The 19,026-nt window shown below is 38.3% G+C and overlaps 2 protein-coding genes across 3 annotated transcripts in view; both read left to right on the top strand.

Annotated features, from left to right (window-relative positions):
- The window catches only part of LOC125226064 (serine/threonine-protein kinase STK11), a 31,479-nt gene extending 26,446 nt beyond the window's left edge, over window positions 1-5,033 (top strand). The window contains exon 6 of one of the 2 annotated variants that reach the window (XR_007177045.1): window positions 1,626-1,760. Coding sequence is in view for 1 of the 2 variants with exons in the window: in XM_048129900.1 (XP_047985857.1) it covers window positions 1,626-1,741 (116 nt within the window). In the remaining variant the exon portion in view is untranslated. Of the gene's footprint in view, window positions 1-1,625 lie in introns of both variants that reach the window. The other variant, XM_048129900.1, reaches the window with a different exon arrangement.
- Window positions 5,034-11,913: 6,880 nt separating this feature from the next.
- Window positions 11,914-16,757, top strand: LOC125226063 (protein asteroid homolog 1-like). Its single transcript, XM_048129899.1, has 2 exons — window positions 11,914-12,063; window positions 14,761-16,757. Exon 2 carries the CDS (start codon window positions 14,769-14,771, stop codon window positions 16,548-16,550), a length of 1,782 nt encoding a protein of 593 aa, XP_047985856.1. The 5' UTR covers window positions 11,914-12,063; window positions 14,761-14,768; the 3' UTR covers window positions 16,551-16,757.
- The last annotated feature ends 2,269 nt before the right edge of the window (window positions 16,758-19,026 follow it).

Genomic DNA, 19,026 nt, shown 5'->3' with positions numbered 1-19,026 from the left:
GTGACACGCATAAAATCTACACTAAACGTCACGGTCACGATTGGATCCGATCTACGTATAAATAAGATACGTATCTCCGTGTACACGTAGCTACGTATCTTAATTACACGTAGCCGAATCACACGGAGCAAACGGAGCGGATCTCCGTTGCCGAGTAACACGGCAACGGAGATTCGGCTACGGGTACACGAAACACGGTCACGACCAGGAGCTCTAGTCTCTGATAACATACGTTTACGGTAAATCACTCTTTGTACCGGTGCCTTAGTAATCCACTAACAATAGTCTTGAAAATGCACCTTGGTCGTCAATACCTCAGTAACCTGAGTAATCCGGCCTACTTTACTCAATGACTCACTGATGAATTAATCAGGGTTTCATTTACATTTTGACATAATTTATTCCTTATTTTAACTTTCAAGTGCAAAGTGAAATCAGTGGTCATTGAAATAGAGTAATTTTATTGTCTTTCGAACCTAGCGTTTACTCAATATTGTTAATGTTACGCGTTGATTTAATTGATTGCGAAATTTTTGCATGTTTTTTTCGCATGTCGTTTTAGGATGTCTTTCTAACCTATGAACTAAAACAGAATGTTTAGACTATGATTATGATGATGATGATGATGATATATAATATATCATGTTGTCCCTCATCAGGGGCATAGGGCTCTTAGGAACGATTTCCACTGTTCCCGGTCCGAAGCGGCCTCCTCCAGGCGCGCCCAGCCCAGGCGAGACTATGGTTATTGGCATTATTGTTTGTGAAATTAGTATTCGATTTATTAACAATATTAACATATAGTTACAGTCGCGTTCAGTTACAGCTTCTCAGTAGGTATAATATGTGCCGAGATAAAAATCATATTCAATGCCAGGTGCAAAAACATTCTAAATAGTGGCAGTTTCTATTGTGAAAGCAATCCACGTGTCTTCAAATATGTAAAACCTCTGCTCTCTTAGATCAAAGATCTCTTAGAGAAAGATGACCCCTTGAGATAGACAACCATTTATTGTAGGTAAGAAACGCATGTAAATGTGAGATTTGCCAGGTTATTTATTTAAATTGGCACGTGACACAACACATAACGTTCATTCGTGGCACGTGACACGTTATTAAACAACTATTCAAGTTGTTAAAAGTTTTAAGATCCTTCCTGAGGCCTTATCGAAGTGACTGCGAATTGCCAGCATCTTCCTCTTTTATAAAACTAACTTTAAAACGAAATCAGAGTGACGGAGAAAGGTGTTCACCGTAGGTCCTTAGATTGGACTAATGTACTACTTGCGTGCCATTCGCATTATGTTTACTACAACATTATGTTTTAACATATGACATCACATGTCTGTAATCTTGTAAGAGTTAGTGTTTTCAAGTTTGTTTTTGGTAAAATAACAGACAGAAAAAATACCTGTTAAGAAAAAATAAAATAGCCAACATTAATTTGTAGTTTTCACTCTTCAAGACAATTTGCAACTGTATGTTTTCGCCAACTAACATCTCGAATGTCAGCAATGTGTGCACCATACATAACCGTTTGGAAATACTAGAATTAGCAATGAAATGACATTTAAAAGTTACTTCTTAAAGTAGATAAATTCTAACTTGTGTTTTCGATGTTTCAGAGCTTGGCGACGGTGGTTCCCGGACCCTATCCACAGCTGAATTATCTGAGCAGTCATCCCACAAGCATCGCTGGCACTCCGCCTGCGGCCGTATCCCTTCCTGCCGCCTCACGTGATCCAACCGATTACAACCAACCACCTAGGACCATTGCCTTGTCGCCACACAATACAGAACTCCCAATACTCTTTCCACAGCTGAACTGTCGGAATATGTCACGTAAGTGCGTTTTTACATTATTCGATCCGATATCAGACCGATATCCCATATATTTACGCCGCCGTCTTTGATTTTTTCCTTTGAAATCCTTCCTACATCCGATATCGGATCGGATAATGTGAAAGCGCACTAAGCACTGCCTGAGGCCGTCTCCCTTCCCACCGCCTCACGTGATCCAACCATCTAGGACCATTGTGATATACTGCCCCGGTAAAGCAATTAGCGGTATCTCATAATCAAAAACATTTGAAAATGTTGTCAGTCAGAAAACTTAAGGTATATGTTTGCATTACAATTTTATTTGGGATAGCGCCAATTGCCTTATGAGGGCAGTATAGTCGTCACACAATACACAAACTAGGTTCCTGTAATCTATCCACGGCTGATCTGTCAGAGCAGTCATTGCTGGATTGCTGGCACTTTGTCTGCGACCGCCTACCCTCTTGCCGCCTCATGTGATCCAACCAACTATCTAGGACCCAGGATAATTGCAATATTATCGCCATGCAATACATACATAACTCCCACTCTATACACAGCCGAAATGTTGAAACATATTACGTCAATACCTGCGATCGCCTGTCCTAAAACCGATTGTCGAGGACCACTCAATCTATAGTCATCAATGTTTCTAAGCGATCCAAAACATTAGACTTAAGTATATTGACCGGGATATACACCGTGATTACCTTTTAGATTTTTGTCTATCTCCCGACATTTTCAGAGCTCGACAAAAATCAAAAAGGTCGGTAATCACGGTAAATATACCGATCGATATAAGTCAAATGGAACTAATCGTGAATCATTCAAAATGATCCAAAACATTACCCTAATGGGTCAACTTTTCTTACCTTACCTTCTGCGTTTTAAACCCACCTGCAAAAATGTTGAATGGCCATTTCGAAATCAATCTAGGGCCTATTGCCCCCACACCACTGTTATAGGCGCCATTTATTGGATTATAACTTAGGTATTGTGAAATATGTTTGACGCTAAAGGCCCTCAATGTTTTTCTAATTTAAGGTTTGATGTAAAATGATTGTTATTGTCTTATCTGTATTGACACTGTTTGGCTTGTTAATGTGTTTCTTCGCTGCTTAAATTGTATTCCATTTTTGTATACTTACATATTTATAGTTTATAAAAAAAAATTGGTTTACTATTTCTAATATGAATGTACCGAATAATAATATTTTATATTGAAGAAAATTGTATCAACGGTTATATTTTTTCGGCAAACACGGCGGCATGATTATTAAACATTTTCATAAACTCTATCGGACATAGAAGACTTTTTGAAAACGTTATATTTTATTTCGATATTTTTGAGAATAGGTACGGTCAACCAAGAAAGTGGTTTACCACTTTTCGACTCTATTTTTAACACGTAAGGTCGAAAAGTGGTAAACCATTTTTTTGGCTGACTGTACATGTTTAATGGCGACTCTACAGTCTTGGAAAGTTCTTAAACTTGTCTTATGCACTCTTCGTGACAATAATGATATTGATAATGTACGAAAGATATAAGCAATACTTAATACATATAAAAGAGAATATCCGGATGTTAAAACAAATCAAATATCTAATTAAAAACAGCGTAACACTTAAAATTGTGAGCCTATACCTTAGCAGATTATTCACTAGTACAATGTAGTCAGATACCAGGTAAACCTTGTTGCAACGATTTAAGGACCATTATTTTATATTGTGCGAACCGTTAAAACACGGTACTATTTTTGTTGCCGAATACAAAAATAATATGAATATATCCAAAGTCAAATGATATGATAGGTACACAACCTCAATCAATATGCAGGCAATCAAGTCCTCGTCAAAAAAAAAAGTCCTGAATACATACATATATTTGGCACTTCAAACGTATGTATATTTTGATTGCTGACTGTTCTAGGATGTCACACAAGCGTATTCTTACGAGTTTTCTGTGTAGACTAGGGTCTGTTAACTAATGGGATTTCATAGGATCCAAAATTTATGAATAATCGAATACTTTGAAGATATCTACAAGATTATATCTCAATGGTCGATGCGATTTTGTTTCGGGACTTGCAATTAAATAATGTATTATATTGTATATTCGTAATAAATGGCATTGTGTAAATGTAATAATGATAAAATTTAAAAGCAAAAAGTTTGAAGGAAAGATGGGATTTCTAGATGGCTCTATTAGGCACTGGTTCCACCGCGAGCTAGTAAGCTATGAGCTATCGGCTATAAAAACGAACAAAAGATAAGTACTCCCGTAAAAATAAAAGAGACAGGGCGATATTAATAGCTCACCGCTGGGCGAGTAGCTATGAACCAGTGGTCCAGTGCCTTATAACGCCATATGTTTTGTGGTGGCTATTTTGTATGTTTTTCTGTCAATTTTTGCCATGAGTTTTTCTTAGATATCTTATCTCTCTAATTTTAAAACTTTTTCAATAAAAGTTATGTTTGTGGCTTGCAAACGTACCTTTACAACACGGCGATTTTTCTTGTTAGTTGAATTCACTTAATAAATTCATATCTAACTGTTCAATTGGAATAAAAGAGAAATATAGACGGTCAACAATCTTGCCACTGTGCGTAATCCAAATACTCTGTAGGAATTGAACCTTCGCCCCTACATTATCAATCAATTTTTAAGTGTTATTTTGGCTCGGTGATGATTCCGCCAACGTCAAAAGTTTAGCAAGGCACGCTTTTTATGAAGGCCTAGTGACACATTTGACTGTAATTTTTCAAATTCGCGGCCTTTTTAACCACCGCCCCAATCTCAAGGAAGGAGGTTCTCAATTCGTCTGTATTTTATTTTTTTTTTTTTAGTGCCAAGATTGGGATGACCATCTATATAACAGCAATTATTCTTGTCCGCGGTAGACCCTTTGACATATTCTTGAGGGACTGGATCTCAAAACTGTGCGTAGTTTTCGATATTATCTTGCCATAATGGATCAGTTCTCGATTGTTTACCTTGCTTGTCAAATCTTGGGATGCCTATGAGCATAATACGTGACATGTTATTTCGAAACGCCTAGATCTTAGAATGTTGTACCAGTATAATACGGTCCCACAAAATTGTTGATTGAGATATTAAATACATTTATGTACATACATATTTCTCATTAGAAGATTCAGAGCTAATTTCTTGTCTTGATTGAGTTTAAAATTGTATAAATTTGATAGGTACCCAAAACTCCCTTGTTACATCGTTTAGGATATGGTTCTGTTGGCTTTTCCGCAAAGAGTGTTTGATTGAAAAGTAACATTTGCAAAGTCTAATAAAAATAGTTCCATACCCGATATGTCTGATGGCAACTGACATGCATTCTTTTAAATTGACTGTCAATTTCGAATTCACGATTTTTTTAACTTTATACCTCTTACTATTAATAATTCTTTGACTTTTAGCATAGATTAAATATAAAAAGATACCATCCCATACATTAAAATGCGACCGCCTAAGAACGCGCATACACTACACCACACATAGATGGCGCCACAAAAAAATGCCTTGATGCCATCGATTATTTGTAGATTGGCGTTGTGTCACTTTCGAGCCATAAATCTATGTCCAAAGTGACACTTAACGCCATCTACAAGTATAATCGAAAGCTACAAAATATTTTCAAGGCGCCATCTATGTGTGGTGTAGTGTATGCGCGTTCTTAGGCGGTCGCATTTTAATGTATGGGATGGTATGATCTTCTTATATTTAATCTACGCTTTTAGTAAAGTACAACTTTCTGTGTGGTCGCTGCGAACTTAATTATTTACTGTCGAAATACTTTTGTTTTAGCGTTAAAATGCAGCAATTTGTTGAAGTCTCGCTTTTGGTTTAATTAATTTGTGGCTTTCCAAGATAAGGGTCCTTATGTTTCAAAAAGGTTTTCCATTTAAAAAGAGTTCTTATGGTCCATGATTTGCATAAAGAATATGGAACTTTTTCTCAGGAAAGCCACATTTTAACAGAAGCAATTATAGATAATATTTTTATATAGTATTTTTAGTTTTCTAATTTTAGGTTTTCTATTTTTTATTCTAAAAATAAAGGCGGACCTCGCTTTTCCGAATACGATTTCTTGTATAAAATTGTTTTAGTGGGTAGTTGTAGATATTAATATATTAGAATAAATTTTCCTATGGATAATTTTGATGTTAAAGTGCTCTTACTTAGACTTGGTTCACACCAAAAAGTCAATCATAAGTAATATCAAAACTCAAGCGACACATAACGAAATCGCGATTTATGTTTTTAGCGGTGGCCTCGTGGTACCTGTGTTATGTCTAAATAATGTATTTACTGAGTAAATACCTAAAAATTTAACATGACCGAACTTTGTGTGAACCAAGTCTATTTTGACATATTTTTACTTAAAACTATGGGTTTCCCAACCTTTTCCTATCGAGCACCCCTAGATATATTTCCGACTCAGTGTGTGAAAAAATATGTACCTATGCCTTTTATGACCTTGGCACGGGTCCTAGGGGTGCTCAATGGGCTGGGGACACTTGATTTAAGCTATTACTATACCACCTGTCCAATTACTTGGTCGAATATGTATTTGCGTCTCACAATCTGCTTACTGAGAAAGTGAGACGTAATGCACATTGGAGCTAGGAATTGGGCAGGTTGGATACCGCCCCTTAGGTCTTGGTCTCTGGTACAAAAACTTGTTGAATGTGAATGTAACGTTGTTTACGGCGCTAAACTTAGATCAAGACCTTAATAAAGGTATTATATTAGATATTTCACTGATGCAAATGTGCAGGTCTTAGGCCGATATTATACTATCATAGAAATATGATCATAGACAACATGCCGTTCAGGGAGGCATACAGACCTATGATCATTTATATATAATAAGATATATGATAGTGTACTATCGGCCTTATGGGCAATCAATGAAATAACTTCATCCTTACATTTAATTTTATATTTGTATTTGTAGTTTTGTACTTAGCTCTTACCTCTGTTAGTATTCGATGTGCGCGGAGTTGTTACGTCGTTATAGGTGTAGGTTCAGCCATATTGTATTCGAGATTATAGCGCGGATAATCTCATATCGCCAAAGGCGCTTTGTTTGAAGAACTCAAGTCTTAGATATCTATACTTTTAGGTTATCGTCAGGTAAAAGTGAGGTCTGATTTGTATGAAAAAGTATATATGTATTATGTTTACGCTTTACTAAAACAGATGTACAGTGCCTGACTGAACTGATAATCTGAAACAAAGAAAGAGAATATTAATATATTGTAAATAAAAAGCGAAAAGTAATGTAATATGATTTTCTATTGGTACTGACCCTGCATGCGCTTTAAAAAGCATAAGTGAAACAAAAAAAAAGACGCTTAGTGTCACGTAAAAGTTTGGCCTGAGATAAGCTAGACTACAAACGATATAAAATAAACTGTTATATTTAAAGACGACTGTTACATTTGGCATTGGGCATTTTTAGAATTTGGGTCCCCCCAATTAGCGTAAGTTGTTAACCAAAATTAACTCGCTGTCAGTTTTGTGACGATAATTATAACTAAGCATAAAATCTGTCTAAAAATTTACTTTTTTCACATTCTGAATGTAAATTATCGCTTAAAGTTTATGTAAATAACACAAAAACAATATTTTTACTAAAATTGAATGCTTATAATTATCTGCCACAAAACTGACGGTGCGTTATTTTTTGTTAACAACTTACGCTAATTGGGGGGTCCCAAATTCTGAAAATGCCCGATTACGTGATTAGGAGAAGGTATTATATTGTCAGACTAATCGTGCGCACTATTTCGATCACGCGTACCAGTCAGTATGTGAAAGAATAATGACATGGGTTCACACTTTAGTTGCGACTGGTGTATGATTAAATTGATTATAAGTCAAAGATGACAGGGAATACGATTATGAGATTATCATAGCCCTCGGGTTACAAAGAATACATAGATGGTTCTAACTGGACTTTTAAAGGTAGGTACGCGACTTAATTTGCTGCGTTATTTAGTGCCAAGATTTGCTTGATCGTCTATATTGCCCCACTTGAATATCAATTCAAATTCAATTATTCTGATGTGTAAGTACCTAAAGCACAGTATAATAAAGAGTACTATCGTACAGTATGGCCACTCCCCTCCCCGCTGAAAGTGCAGCCCACTCGCTCTCGGTTACCTCACAGTTACCGCTTGTCAAAAACGCGAACAGTCGATCTATCATATTTCGCTTATACAAACATGGAACGCGTTCACCTACACGAGCTTAGAAATCTTAGAATGTGTGCTAGGAACGCGCCTCTTTCATATATTTCATAGCCAGTGTCCGAGATGTGCCTAAAGTCTCAAGCCATTTCCGTCACTAAAAAACCGGCTAAGAGCGTGTCGGGCCACGCTCAGTGTAGGGTTCCGTAGTTTTCCGTATTTTTCTCAAAAACTACTAAACCTATCAAGTTCAAAACAATTTTCCTAGAAAGTCTTTATAAAGTTCTACTTTTGTTATTTTTTTCATATTTTTTAAACATATGGTTCAAAAGTTAGAGGGGGGGGACGCACTTTTTTTCCTTTAGGAGCGATTATTTCCGAAAATATTAATATTATCAAAAAAACGATCTTACTAAACTCTTATTCATTTTTAAATACCTATCCAACAATATATCACTAGGGTTTGCAAGATCCGCCGATTTTTCGGATCCGGATATTTCGGATCTTAAGATTTGCCGGATCCGGATATCCGGATATTTCGGATAAAACGGATCCGTGTTGAAAAGGTCACTTTTTATAGGGGTTTCGTCAAATCAAAGCTGCTGTTACCGAAATAAAATAATTTAAACTCACAAAACGACATCGGGGAATAGGACAAACTAATAAATGTTGTAGTGGCCGATCGAGGAATTAGACAAACTGGTAATTTTAACGATGGTCGTTCCGGAAATGGGTGGCCCCACAAAGAATTTTCACAGTGGCTATTCGGAGAACTGGACGTAGAAAGAATTTCAACAGTGGTCTATCGGGGAAATGGTCGGACAAGGAAACGGCCGAACCAAGAAATGGCCCATATAGGAATTTGCATGGTGGTCATTCGGGGAATGGGGCCAACAAAGAATTTTCACAGTGGCCGTTCGAAGAACTGGACGTAGAAAGAATTCCAACAGTGGTCTATCGGGGAAATGGTCGGACAAGGAAACGGCCGAACTAAGAAATGGCCCATATATGAATTTGCATGGTGGTCGTTCGGGGAAGTGGCCGTAGGTGACCGGATCCCATAAATATAGTATATTATTGCTTCATTAACTTTTTAGACGAACTTTTAACATACAATTGTGTCGTTTAACTTCAAACTCGCGTAAATCGATTCGGTTTTAAGGATGATTATACAAAAAAAGCAGAATGGATTTACCCGAGTTTGAAGTTAAGGGACACAATTAATGTCACTCCCATTGTACAGCATTATAACATTAAACAGTAGGCCAATATTTTTGTTAAACATACATATAAGCTAATGCAGGGTAATTTAGGGTTTTTCACTAATACCTCCGTTTTAGTGAGGCGTCTATCCGTAACCACACCCAATAAATACATCCATGCTAAATTGCAGATGTAGGAAATAAGATAAAATTATATAATTTTATTGCGTTACACGTATTAGACGTGTAAAATATGTTACACATATTTAGTTATCATGTACCATTTTCAATTGTTTTTCTGAACGTATGTACAAAATGTCATTTGATATTTGCCAGTGGCTTTTCAGTGAAGCTCTAAGGCTGGAAGCGCGCCTCCAATCCTTCTGGTGTTTTGGATGTCCATAGGCGGGAGTGATCGCTTACCATCAGGCGACCTGTCTGCTAGTTTAATCTTATTAAATACAAAATTGGATCTGGATTCAGCTCACAAAATAATTACGTAGTATATACATACATACATACAATCATTACCCATAAAGGGGTAGGCAGAGCACATGAAACTACTATTAAAGCTTCAGTGCCACTCTTGGCAAATAAGGGGTTGAAAGAAAACGAAACTGTGACATTGCAGTGACAGGTTGCCAGCCTCTCGCCTACGCCACAATTTAACCCAATCCCACAGTCACCTTCTACGACACCCACGGGAAGAAACGTACGTATATACGTACGGTATTATATGCGTACGTACGTACGTATATAATTATATTAATTACTTCCATGATCTCTAAATCATCATTAAGCTTAAAAACATCCATCCATTCTGTTTTATAGAAAATTAATAATTTATCTTTATTCCTGCGGGATGCATCCAGCTAGAAACGAAAGCAGTTTTAAAAACAATGATTTACTGTCCATTTTAAATAGTTTGTTAACATATAGTTTTATGGATTCATCGCATGGCGTAATGTACCAAACCTAACCTAACGTGATATTCTGGAGTATTTGAATTAAATAAATGTGAATAAACATTTTAGGCGACGACGAATGGATAGATACCCATATTTAACGGATCCGTATTATCCGTTTTATCCGGATCCTTTGAGACCTCGGATCCGGATCTCAAATTCAACGGATATCCGGATAATTCGGATATCCGGATCTCAAACCCTATATATCACACGTTGGGGTTGGAATGAAAAAAAATATCAGCCCCCACTTTACAACCCTAATAAAACATTTTTTTCCATTTTTTATTTTTGCACTTTGTTGGCGTGATTGATATACATATTGATACCAAATTTCAGCTTTCTAGTGCTAACGGTTACTGAGATTATCCGCGGACGGACGGACGGACGGACAGACAGACATGGCGAAACTAGTTGACTACGGAACCCTAAAAAGCGGCACATTAAAAAAAACGTTGGTGTGAATGTTCCTCCCATAGAAAATTCAAATTTCGCGCCTTTTTCTAGTGACAAACCTCTTTGACCGGCTATACATTTTAATAGAACCGTATTTTAACAGGCGAGACACTGTCCCACCACGCATCGCAATATCTTAATGGCGACTGTCTGTATTGTATCCAACACCGTAAAGTTGACTCTCATAAAAGCCGCCGGTACCGGTTATTACAGCGTAACCCTTGACTTGCGTATACTGTTACGTAACTACATATGCACCTAAGAGAACGCGCACACGGGCAACTTTTGGCAGCGACTTTTTTGTCGCCACATCATCGGTCTATGGGCTAGTATGAAGCTAGGAACATAATACGAGGACGTCCGCCGTCGAGCGACCGCGACCGCGACCGATCAGTGTGCACGGTCTTCGGGACGCGGCTTCGGCTGACCAAAACATCCAGCGAGCCAGATTTCGATCGGACGTCCATGAGGCCACGTCCACGACCGTCGACCGATAGTTTGCACGGTTAAGTGTATATTAATTGTCCAGATCCGCGTCTGCGGTCGCGCGACGACGGACGTCCGCGTAGTATGTTCCTAGCTTGAAAGTGCCCACAGGAAGCGACGCAACTTTTCATAAAAATACGAAAGTCGCCGAGCAACTTTGTCGCCCGTGGGCGCGCACCCTAACTAAATATTACGTCGGTTTCCTGGTAATAAAATGGGCGCTTGGCTTGAATAGACTTTTCAAACCTTTGAAACATGTGTCTACTTTAAAAGGAGGTTGTAAAATATAAAGCTAAGAATTACTTTGTATATAGAGGTACTTGGTATATACCAATTGTGTTGTTGTCCACGCCACCATACCTTCACGTAGCATCGAACCGAGCGATGATCTCAACAATTATACAATACAATGATTGTATGTGTAAAAATACAAACTAAATATATACAGTAGACCAAGTACCTACGGTCAATTGTAGAGCTACTTCAGGATCAGACATTCCGGTACTTCCCCTTAAAGATGACGTCATGCGCTGTTGCGTTCCATTTTACGTTTCATCGTTACTAGATATCTCTTTAGTTTTATTACAAATAAAGTAAATCAACGTTAATGTGGAGATATTCTACTATAATTATTAGTTACAGTAATTTTACAGCGTAAAAAAAATATTTTTAAATCTACTCATCAACATGGATTATACTTAATCTGTTTGTTTAAACTATAAATCGGAACGTATTGGCATTCGAGAAAAAAAGTAAATATAGGTAGAGCTTATCATTGCATTGAAAGTGTAGTGGAAAGTGTTCCATTTTAAAATAAAACTAAATTGGACTACTACATTATTTGCCGGCAGAGTATATACAGAATAAATAGGTACCAGAGTCCATAAAGCGGTCACAAGAAAAACATTTGAAACTGTGAATATGTAAGTACCTATTCGTGAAGTTTCTTTAAATATGTACTTAAGTAAGACGCAGATTATGTTTATTTTTTATACCGACGTTCACCAATTTCAGTTATTAGGTATTAACTATTTTTCTACATTAGTTAGGTTAAAATAGTAATTTGATTGTCAAAGTGTACCTGTATGTAGAGTTTTTAGCTATGTAGGTATAATAAATAACTTTATTGTTCCTTTATAAGTGAAGTACAATAGGTATCTTGTGGCCGGAGGTAATTTAAGGGTGTGTGCTCATTTGTGGCTAAATTAACAGTCTTAAAATAGGTCACTGAGTAAACTGACTTAGTTGAGGGAGTCAATACGCCGCTATCACGTATTATTTGTATTAATTAGGTATCGTAATGTATTAGCAAAGAGGATAGTGTATTAAAGAAAGTTACTGTCAAAGTTAAATGTGTAATCACAGTGCATAGACTGCCATCTCTCGATACAGGCTTAAAACTTTTGAACCTCAGTTTCGACAATTTGGCCCATATTCTTAGCTTGATATGTTTTAAAATGACAAATATTAATATTAGCGCCATCTAGCCGAGCGTACCCCAAAGACCGTTTTCACATTATCCGATCCGATATCGGATGTAGGAAGGATGTAAAATGTAAGATTTATGCGCTTTCAGGTCTCTCAGATCATTATTACTAAATAAAAATCGATATAAAACGCAAAAATTGCGGATTTAATGCCGATGGCACTCTCCTACAACAGTTTTTGTCCGAGGCACCATGGAACTGCCGATATCGGCAGGACGCTTCCGACATTTTTTGGCATGCCGGACCCCCCGCCAGTTGTCGGCCGATAATATTTGTTTGTGTGAGTATATATGTATATATACGTTTGTATTACTGTGCGTGACAAAAATGGCGTCTATTAAACAGCTGCTATTAATGATCGAAATTCAAATTACTTGAAAATTCCCATTGAAAAAAAAAAGGTTAATGCATCGGTCCGAATTGCGGATACTTAGTTTTTTAACCCCCGACGCAAAAACGAAGGGGTGTTATAAGTTTGACGTGTCTGTCTGTCCGTCTGTCTGTCTGTCTGTATGTCTGTCTGTCTGTTTATCTGTCTGTCTGTGTGTGTGTCTGTCTGTGGCATCGTAGCTCCCGAACGGATGAACCGATTTTGATTTAGTTTTTTTTGTCTGAAAGCTGAGTTAGTCGGGAGTGTTCTTAGCCATGTTTCATGAAAATCGGTGCACTATGTCGCGGTGGGGGGTTTTTCAAAATTTTAATTTTGTGGTTAGGTTATTCATCTTTTAGTAGATATAGTTGAATGTAAAATTATTTATTTTGCCTGACATTCTGAGTATTTTTTATGCTCGTTATCTTAATTTTACAATATAATATTTAAGATATAGTGCTTATAATTATTAAATATAAACCAATTTTTTAATATTTTTTGATACAAAATCATACTTCATTGATTTGGAACAATGCGTTTTATCGGACCGACATCCGACACTATCGGAAGCGTTTATCGGATGTAGGATGTCGGTCCGACATCCGATATCGGATCGGATAATGTGAAAACGGCCTTTAGGTGTAATGCCATGTAGGCCACCGTAACCTTTTTCTGTATGGTACTGAGACTACTGAGGTACGTTTTTAGGGTTCCGTAGTCAACTAGGAACCCTTATAGTTTCGCCATGTCTGTCTGTCCGTCCGTCCGTCCGTCCGCGGATAATCTCAGTAACCGTTAGCACTAGAAAGCTGAAATTTCGTACCAATATGTATATCAATCGCGCCAACAAAGTGCAAAAATAAAAAATGGAAAAAAATGTTTTATTAGGGTACCCCCCCCCCACGTGTAAAGTGGGGGCTGATATTTTTTTTTCATTCCATCCCCAACGTGTGATATATTGTTGGATAGGTATTTAAAAATGAATAAGGGTTTACTAAGATCGTTTTTTGATAATATTAATATTTTCGGAAATAATCGCTCCTAAAGGAAAAAAAAGTGCGTCCCCCCCCCTCTAACTTTTGAACCATATGTTTAAAAAATATGAAAAAAATCACAAAAGTAGTACTTTATAAAGACTTTCTAGGAAAATTGTTTTGAACTTGATAGGTTCAGTAGTTTTTGAGAAAAATACGGAAAACTACGGAACCCTACACTGAGCGTGGCCCGACACGCACTTGGCCGTTTTTTTTTCTTAGACTTTATCTGTCTATACGGAGTTATATATGTCTTTGGTATTAAGTATCACGACCGCCATTGGTATCTAATCTCTGTCAAACAAGTCTGTCAGTAAATAAGAACAAAGAAAACTATAGGTATCCTTTTCTTTAGCACCCTAAAGAAAAGGATGCATATAGTTTTCTTTGTTCTTATTTACTGACAGACTTGTTTGACAGAGTATAGTTGGATGAGACGCGGGACTCGTGGAAGGTGGGGAAATTATTATTAACTGGATGTTCATGGAAGTTATGGAATTTTCAGTAGGATTAGCAGAAAACGCTCTATTGTTTTGGTCTTCTCATATTTTGTGTTTGTTGTTATCGTTATTATGCGGACGTTCACGGGCGCATGCGTATAGATAATACCATGTCTAAACTTATTATTATTAGGTAGTAATAAGTACTTATGTAATATGTACCTATTTTTTCAACAAACAAAATGAAAATAATGAACTAAATTTTAATCGATTTACAATCGTGTTTCAGTCATCACCATGAGAATACGGACGTTCTGCAAGTTGGTGGAGGTGAGCGAGCTGACGCCGCGCGAGCTGCGCGACGAGGCCGTCGTGCTGGACGGCCAGAACCTCTTCTACAGCTCCTACCGCCGCGCCGGCTTCTCCGCCGCCTTCGGCATCGAGGCCGACCGCTACGCCGCACACCTCAGCCAATACCTACAAATGTTCAAAAAGGCTAACCTCAAATGCTACTTCCTGTTCAAAGGAGGGCACCAGAACATGGACAAGCGGCTGAAGAAAGAAAAAGACACCAATATCGTCCCTGTACTCATGAAAGAAACTTACAAACAGGTCTTGAAAGAAATGGATTTTGAATTCGTAATCTGCGAGTATGAAAGCAAGAAAGATATAGTTGAACTAGCTCAGAAACTCAACTGTCCCATCATCAGTTATGACATTGAAAATTGTTTCTCCGGGCTCCAGTATATACCTTCTACTACGCTTGAACTTCAAAATGACACCATTCACTGTGGCTACTTCCTGTTAAAAACATTCTTACGAAAATATAACTTGACCGCGGACAAACTCGCCGCGTTCATAGTGTTGACAGATGAGAATATTTTCCCGGAAGGATTTTTCACAGAATTCTTTAAAAACATTAAAGCTCCTCTTGGGCCATTCAAACGTAATTTGCATTTGCTGAGGTGGCTTTCTAAGAGCAGCAAGCAACAGATCTCAGCTACTATCTTCAGGTCTGTATCGGCTGAGGACAAAACTACGTTCATTGAGGAGGAAGTGAAAGCTCGCGCGCAAATAGAACGGCGGGAGTGCGGCGGGCTCGGCGCGGCGTGCCTGCTGGACCGCGAGGCGGCCCGCGTGGCGCGCGCCGACCCGTGCTGGTTCGCGAAGGGTGTCGCCGCCGGACATGTCGTTATCGACTACGTCAACCTTTATCGGTCCAAAGTTTTTCTTGGTGCTCCTCCTATTAGTGGATTTGAACAAGACAACCCTACGCTTCTGGCTTTGGATATCATAAAGTACGCATATGATTTATTCACTAATTTTGAAAACGATGGTTTTAGTTTTGTATACGACGTCGGCCAGGAAAAAGAAACTATTCTCGTTGGAGACACGCATTCCATCCGGAAACCGGTATACGAAGCGGAAGTGTGTGTATTCGAGAACGGGTGGGAGTCTGTGCGCTCTCTCGGGTTGCTAGAGCACTTTGCGCACGAGACGCTGCAACTGGAGAGCCTGAAACGCCTCGAGAGCGTGCCGCAGGAGACGCGACTGCTGTTGCTGGCGCTGGCGTACTTCTGGCGGCGCAGGCCCTCGGCGCCCGCCGCGCTGTCCTCGGCCGTGCTGCTGGCCTACGTGATGCTCGACGTCGTTGCCGAAAAGGTTGACAAGAAAAATCTTCCGAAGTTCCCCTTTGACAGGAAGCCGATTCTGGATTCTACGATTGACAGGGGTGTGGTCACTGAGGCCGACTGCGGGATCGCGGCCGCTATTATGGAAGAGTACGCCTCCACGTCTGAAGGAGACGCGGAGTTGATTTTGGATGGGAAGCTGATTCATGCGCTGTCGGAATTCCAGCAGTGCCTGCTGCAGCTGTCGGCACTGAGCGTGCTGTGCGGGGCGGAGCTGCCGGCTCCCATGTTCGCGCGCACGTACAACGGCACGCTGGCTTACAAAGTGCTGCGCGCTGCGCAGGGCTCCGCGGACCGGCTGCTCTTCCTAGACGAGCTGCTTAGCCCTGCTCCCACCGTCTATGCTTATCTCAATGGCATTTTAGAGGCTTACGTACAAATTTTTTAAATTATGTTTTAAATTCAAACGGCATATATCATTTTTGATACCTATTTCATTTATCTTATCATATTAATATTAGAATATTACATATTATAGGTATTATTTTAATAAGCTGAAATTAGGAACGTTTTAATCCTATATTGCTTACAATTACATCACAAAAACTACAATTTATAATTAATAAATATTTTTTTCTACTCCCGTACTCTTATTCGTCATTTACAGTGTCGTGCATAGATATTTAAAACCCTAAGTATATAAAAAATGCCAGCCCTAACGGCCGGCTCCCCGCGCATCCACGCAGTAACGTTATACCCTGAAAAAGCATTGTTTGGCTTTGCAACCATGGCAACGCATTGTTATAACGTTACTGCGTGGGTGCCGGCGAGCCGGCAGGGGCTGGCATTGGGGAGGTGGCGCGGGCGCTGGTAGTGCAAACCGCGTCAATTGCGTCAAAATACAGGAATCAGTGTGAATTTCACGAAAGTTATTCAAGAAAACTATTAAAATCTAAGTACATGGTCGTAGAAAAAGTATTATACGCAACGGTGTTTAACTGAGTTAAAAAATACTCGTGGCGTCTTTATTAACAATTCTCAGCTTCGCCTCAAATTGTTTTTTGACCTCCTTTAAACGCCGGTTGCATAAAATATTATTATCAAGAAAATCCATTTCAGTGATTATTATTTCCTTCGGCTACCTACATACCTAGTCTAATGATGTCTGCAGTACATAATTATGGTGTTTTATCCGCAATAGTTCCCAAAGTAAAGTGTGGACACGAAAAAATCTGGTTGGACAGATAATGGTATACGTTTTTCTCGTGTGCACATTTTAAAGCAATTTGCTATTTTAATAATCTATATGAATAAAACCTACTCATTATAATGCATAGAAATGTATAATTACGCCAAATAATTTGCATCATACATTTTATTTCTTGAACAGCGTTTTTTGACAATCTTTACTCGCTTCCTATCCCAATTTCACAACTGTAGTTACTTTGTATTTTTAACCGCCTTCCAAATCTCAAGGGAAGGGGTTCTCAATTCGTCTGTATTTTTTTATTTTTATTTTTTTTAATGTTTGTTCCTCGATATCTCCGTCGTTACTGGACCGATTTTGAAATTTTTTTTTTTGATTGAATGTATATGCATACAGATTGGTCCCATTTTTCTCAGAACCCAGTCCTGATGATGGGATCCTGGAGAAATCGAGGGAACTCCTCAAATCTGAAAGGCATACATATGGTGATTTTTGTGTTTTTAAAGGAACAGCATGCATTTACGTACGGAACAGTGACATTTGGTGCAGTGGAACTTCTGATGATGGTCAGAATGGAACTCCTCAAATCTGAACGGCACACTTATAGTGACTTTGGTATTTTTATAAGAACAGCATGCACTTACGTCCAGAACAGTGACATTTGGTGCAGTGGAACTTCTGATGATGGTCAGAACGGAACTCCTCAAATCTGAACGGCACACTTATAGTGACTTTGGTATTTTTATAAGAACAGCATGCACTTACGTCCAGAACAGTGACATTTGGTGCAGTGGAACTGCTGATGAAGAGTGAGCCGCCCCTGGTTAGAGTTCCGTTCTGATAATCATTCTCATCTGTAAGTATCAGTACTCAGAATCATCCAAATTTCAAAATTGGTTCAGATAAATGACGGAGATATCGAATAACAAACATTAAAAAATATACAGACGAATTGATAACATAATCCAACATTTGAAAGTATTTACCACCAGAACCCCAAAGGAAGGCGGTTTTTTTTTCTTAAAAATTATTACAAGTTGTTTTACACACGTTAAAAATTAGATTTTTGGAAGTCAGGAAGACTTCTAGTCCAAGCACTGAAAGTTGTTTTCTATGGGAGAGCTTTTTTGTGAAAACGTTGAATTCACCAAAGTTAAAAAACCTCAAAACTATTTCAATCAGATTACAATTGAAGAAAAATGTTTACCATTGTGAAGTGAAGATATAATAACGTATAAATGTTGATTATTTAATTAAAAATTAACTAATTTTTAACAGGAAAACTTTGTAAAGAAGCCACTGTTCGCAAAATATTGGTACCATGGGTTATACACTGCTAGAATTCTTAGGTCACATATAGTTATAGTACTATTTATGTTTCTATTTTTAATATGTTGTTTGATGTCCATAAATTATTTGAAAAAAATGCTGCTTGAAAATTTCCATTTGATTAAAAGATTTACCATTCCATGTCCGACCAGATTTTTTCGTCTCCACAGTCTTTACACTTTTAGGACATTTATTGCCAGGACTTACTTAACTTCAAAGTATCATACGTAAGCTAAAATGCCTTTAGCTTGAGGCATTGTTCCAAGGATGCTGGCGACATTTTCTCGCTGTGTCGCACTGCTGATACGTTGTGCGAGGAAGTCGCCAGCTCTTCGGTCACCAGTTACATCAACCAGACGCTTTGCGATTTCTGCGAAAAACTTGTGCG

The sequence above is a fragment of the Leguminivora glycinivorella genome, chromosome 5, assembly GCF_023078275.1.
Source record: "Leguminivora glycinivorella isolate SPB_JAAS2020 chromosome 5, LegGlyc_1.1, whole genome shotgun sequence".
Classification (NCBI taxonomy): Eukaryota; Metazoa; Arthropoda; class Insecta; order Lepidoptera; family Tortricidae; genus Leguminivora; species Leguminivora glycinivorella.
This window is presented reverse-complemented; position numbering and strand designations above follow the sequence as displayed.